Here is a 3,777-nt window from a genome sequence, read left to right as displayed (position 1 = left end):
GTTTTTGGATGGGTGGATAATTATATGCATTGTTGATTCTAGTGTTGTAATGAACTGAGTTAAATAGTGTTTGATTTCTAGAAAATGCATGCAATTCATTGGACATGATATTGATGATGCTCTTTGGCATCATGGATCTCAATAGCAAGACACAGACGATTTATCTCATGTCGTGTGTGTGTGTATACCATTGGGATGACACAATGCTCTGTCTCCCACACTTTTTTTGGGCTCTATTAGAATGAGCTCACAGATTTCATCAATAAATTGGGCGGTCGACGGATCCACCCTAGTGAGGATAGGAGTCTCTATGCTCTTTTATGTAGACGATGTAGCTTTGTTCTCACATACAGCAGAGGGCTTACACTGTTTATGCAGAGATCGGTAATCTTGGAAAGACCAAGGTTATGATCTTCCACTTGTGCAAAAGATACTCGTACATTTGACAGCCAGCTACTGGGTACAGTGAAAGAGTATACATACTTGGGTGACATACTCTTGGGCTCAAAATTCCATATGAAACGAATTGCAGAGGCACGATTGGCCAAGGGATATATGTCCTTGGCAGGTATATCCCTTGGAAAGGCAATGCTTCCAGGTGCATTTCCAGCATGTAAAAACGAGTCTCTTCTTTTTGACTCAAATCATACTGTCAGCCATGTAGGGGGCATGATTTTGGGCATTCTATCTCACATCTTTGGGGTGGAGCTTGATGGAAAGGTTTCAGGTCGCGACTCTCTCACATCTCTTATGTAGCAAAACCTCCATCGTGCACCACATCATTGTTGCAGAGTTTGCAGCCAGCTCGATACACAGATTGTTATTCAGCTTGTTTACTTACACATGGTTGCCATGTCTTGGGGACACAACATAGTACAGATGATAGCTCCCATGGCTGGCTTTGTCTTCGTCGATGCACAGGCATACATAGCTGTTCGTATGCCAAAGTGACGAGATGGATAACAAAGATGATAGAAGCTAAGTACTCATGAGGGTCAGCCACATCTGAGTCGAGAATATAGAGAAAATACTTGGCAGAGATAGATTCACAGGACATGGATACTAATTAGGCATTGTTTGGTTGCTTAATCCTCTTTACCAAAGCTATGGTGTGACATAAAGAGAAACCCTAATTTACGAGGGAGTGGGAAACCCTAATGTCTGAAAAGAAACCCTAATTTAAGATGAAAGAAGGAGAAGAGAAGGCATAGATACACCCTAGCAGAAAACACAGAAGCAGCTCTCAAAACTTCGCTAACTTTGCTTTTGATGCTCTCTCTTTCAATCGTAACTACTAGCCTGGCCTTCCTCCTTGTTCTTCTTGAACTCCATACCAGCTCCCCCTAAAAGATCTATGGACGGTTGTGCAAACACATCTTCCTGCGGGTTGAACTTGCATAAGTTTAACTGCTCATACTTCCCTCATCAAGAACCCACCTTGAAATCCTTTTCCATCTGTTCTCCATCTTCAATAACACAGTCATTGATGTAGTAATACGAGGCAAGCTAGTAAATCCTAGATTATTAAAATGTTGATAATGCCAATCCGGAAGTCTATTCACGCGTGGTTTCTCAGGAGAAGACATGAGATGCTGGATTATTATGTTAATGATGGCCAATCCCAAAACTTAATGTCACATATAAGGCATGAAATCCGAGACTAGTTTGAATCATATGCATGGAATCCGAGATTAGTTCGAAATCATGGGGGAGATTAGTCGTTGGTACACTCCCAGGAGACTTGGAAGGCGGGGAGGGTGGCGAGGGGCTTGTTCTTGTAGAAGTCGAGCCACTGCTCATGGGGGGCGAGGGGCTTGTTCTGGTTGACGACGCAGATGGCCACAGGGCCCCTGTCGATGGCGCTGCAGTCCAGATAGATGGTGGTGGCCGTGCAGAAGTCGCAATTGTTAACCACCTGCATGATCACCACGGACGGGTCGCTCGTGCTCTGCGAGGTTATGGAGGTGATGTCGCCCAGGCTGCACAGCACCCCGCTCTTGCCCGGGCACTGGCACTCGTTCAGCTGCTGCTGCTGCTTCACGTCCAGCTGCGGCCCCCCGCCCATCATCACATCGATCACGCCTGCAGTACGTCAATCGACGCCATTGATTAGCACCCTTTAACTGACGCAGAATCATACAGTACGTTGATCGACGCCATTGATTAGCACCCTTTAATAATTAACGCAGAATCATACAGCCATCCATCACGCCTGCAGGACGTTAATGCTCGACGCCATTGATTAGCACCCTTTAATTAACGCAAAATCATACAGTACTCCGTTTATCGACGCCATAGATTAGCACCCTTTAATTAACGCAGAATCATACAGCCATCCACCACGCCTGCAGGACGTTGATCGACGCCATTGATTAGCACCCTTTAATTAACGCAGAATCATGCGTTACCTTGTGCGCCCCCTGCCGAAAAATCCCGGCGCACAGCAGCTGCAAAAAAGCTAGACGAGCAGGAGATGACTAGAAGCACACTAGTCACTAAGCGGTGCACAGAGTTTGATCTCTCAAACGCCATTGCTGAGAAGTATGTATTGCTCTCTGCAATATGTAGGATGCCTTAGAGTTTTTATAGGCTTTTCTCTCTAGTCGGACCACACAAAAATCATCGAATTCCTTTCAGAAATCTACACAGCTATCCCCTTTATAACTGAAATTTTCACATGAACCCAAAAAGCAAGTCAAATTTTCAACCTGTTTTTTTTCCCAAACCTTAGCCTTACAAAATACACTAAAGTATGGTTTTCTTAAGCATTATAAGACCCAAAAAAGTTTTTTTTCCCCAAATCTTAGCCTTAGAAAATACACTAAAGTATGGTTTTCTTAAACATTAGACCACAAAGCTCTTTCATTAGGTGGAGACACATTAACCAATGATACACTAATCAACCTTGCATATGCATGTATCATATGTTGTCATGGGTAGTATGTTGTAAGATTAAAATAACAAAAAACAATAATAATGTGTACATTTTTTTAGCATATGTAAATACGGGTGGTAGTTCATATGTGAATGTGGGTGTCAGTCTAGTAAATGATAAATTAAATTAAATGTACTTTTTTACATGTTGAAACATGCAACTTATAAGCCAAGTTTAGAGTCATAAATGTGACTTTTGAAAATCTTATATAAGGTACTAGATAGCGTGTGCAGTGTAGATACAGACTTATGAAAATTTTCATAAGTCTAGTAAATGATAATGTCCTTTACATGTTAAAACATGCAACTTATAAGTCAAGAGTCACAAATGTCACTTTTAAAAATTTTACAAGAATAAAGTAAGGTACTAGGTAGCATGTAGACCATAGATACAGACTTATTTAAGAATAAAGTAAGGTACTAGGTAGCATGTAGACCATAGATGTACAAACTTATTTAAGATAGAATAACGTAAGTTCATGTATTTACTAGCACCAATGTTCAAGTGGACATTCGTCTAGGATGTAGTTTGTATGGGATTGATATTTTTTGAAATTTAGGTGAATAAGTTTTACATAGGATTGAGACATTTTGAAATATTGCTTAATCCATTCTTAAATTCAAAGTTGCAAATTGACTTCTAAGGTGCACTTTGGATACAATTGAGATGTTTTGAAAATTGGGCAACAAGCTTGAATAAATTTTGAACACGATTGGATTTGGGCCCACCTAGTAAGCTTGAAAAAAGAATGAAGTTCGGAAAAGTTAGAACAAACCTTTAAAATAGTGCAAAGTTCCAAATTGACTTGTAAGTGGAAACAAGTATACGGGTGCATTTGAAAA

At 40.9% G+C, this 3,777-nt stretch overlaps 1 protein-coding gene across 1 annotated transcript; it reads right to left on the bottom strand.

Moving 5' to 3' along the window:
• Nucleotides 1–1,675: 1,675 nt before the first annotated feature.
• On the bottom strand, nucleotides 1,676–2,628 carry LOC147605604 (uncharacterized). Its single transcript, XM_086793426.1, has 2 exons — nucleotides 2,409–2,628; nucleotides 1,676–2,082 (listed from the first exon to the last, which is right to left on the bottom strand). Exons 1-2 carry the CDS (start codon nucleotides 2,530–2,532, stop codon nucleotides 1,715–1,717), a joined length of 492 nt encoding a protein of 163 aa, XP_086649552.1. The 5' UTR covers nucleotides 2,533–2,628; the 3' UTR covers nucleotides 1,676–1,714.
• Between the last annotated feature and the right edge of the window lie 1,149 nt (nucleotides 2,629–3,777).

Source organism: Cibotium barometz, chromosome 59 (assembly GCF_041138505.1).
Source record: "Cibotium barometz isolate CiBa-2024 chromosome 59, ASM4113850v1, whole genome shotgun sequence".
Lineage (NCBI taxonomy): Eukaryota > Viridiplantae > Streptophyta > Polypodiopsida > Cyatheales > Cibotiaceae > Cibotium > Cibotium barometz.
Note: the sequence above shows the minus strand (reverse complement) of the source record. Positions and strands in the feature narration are given on the sequence as shown.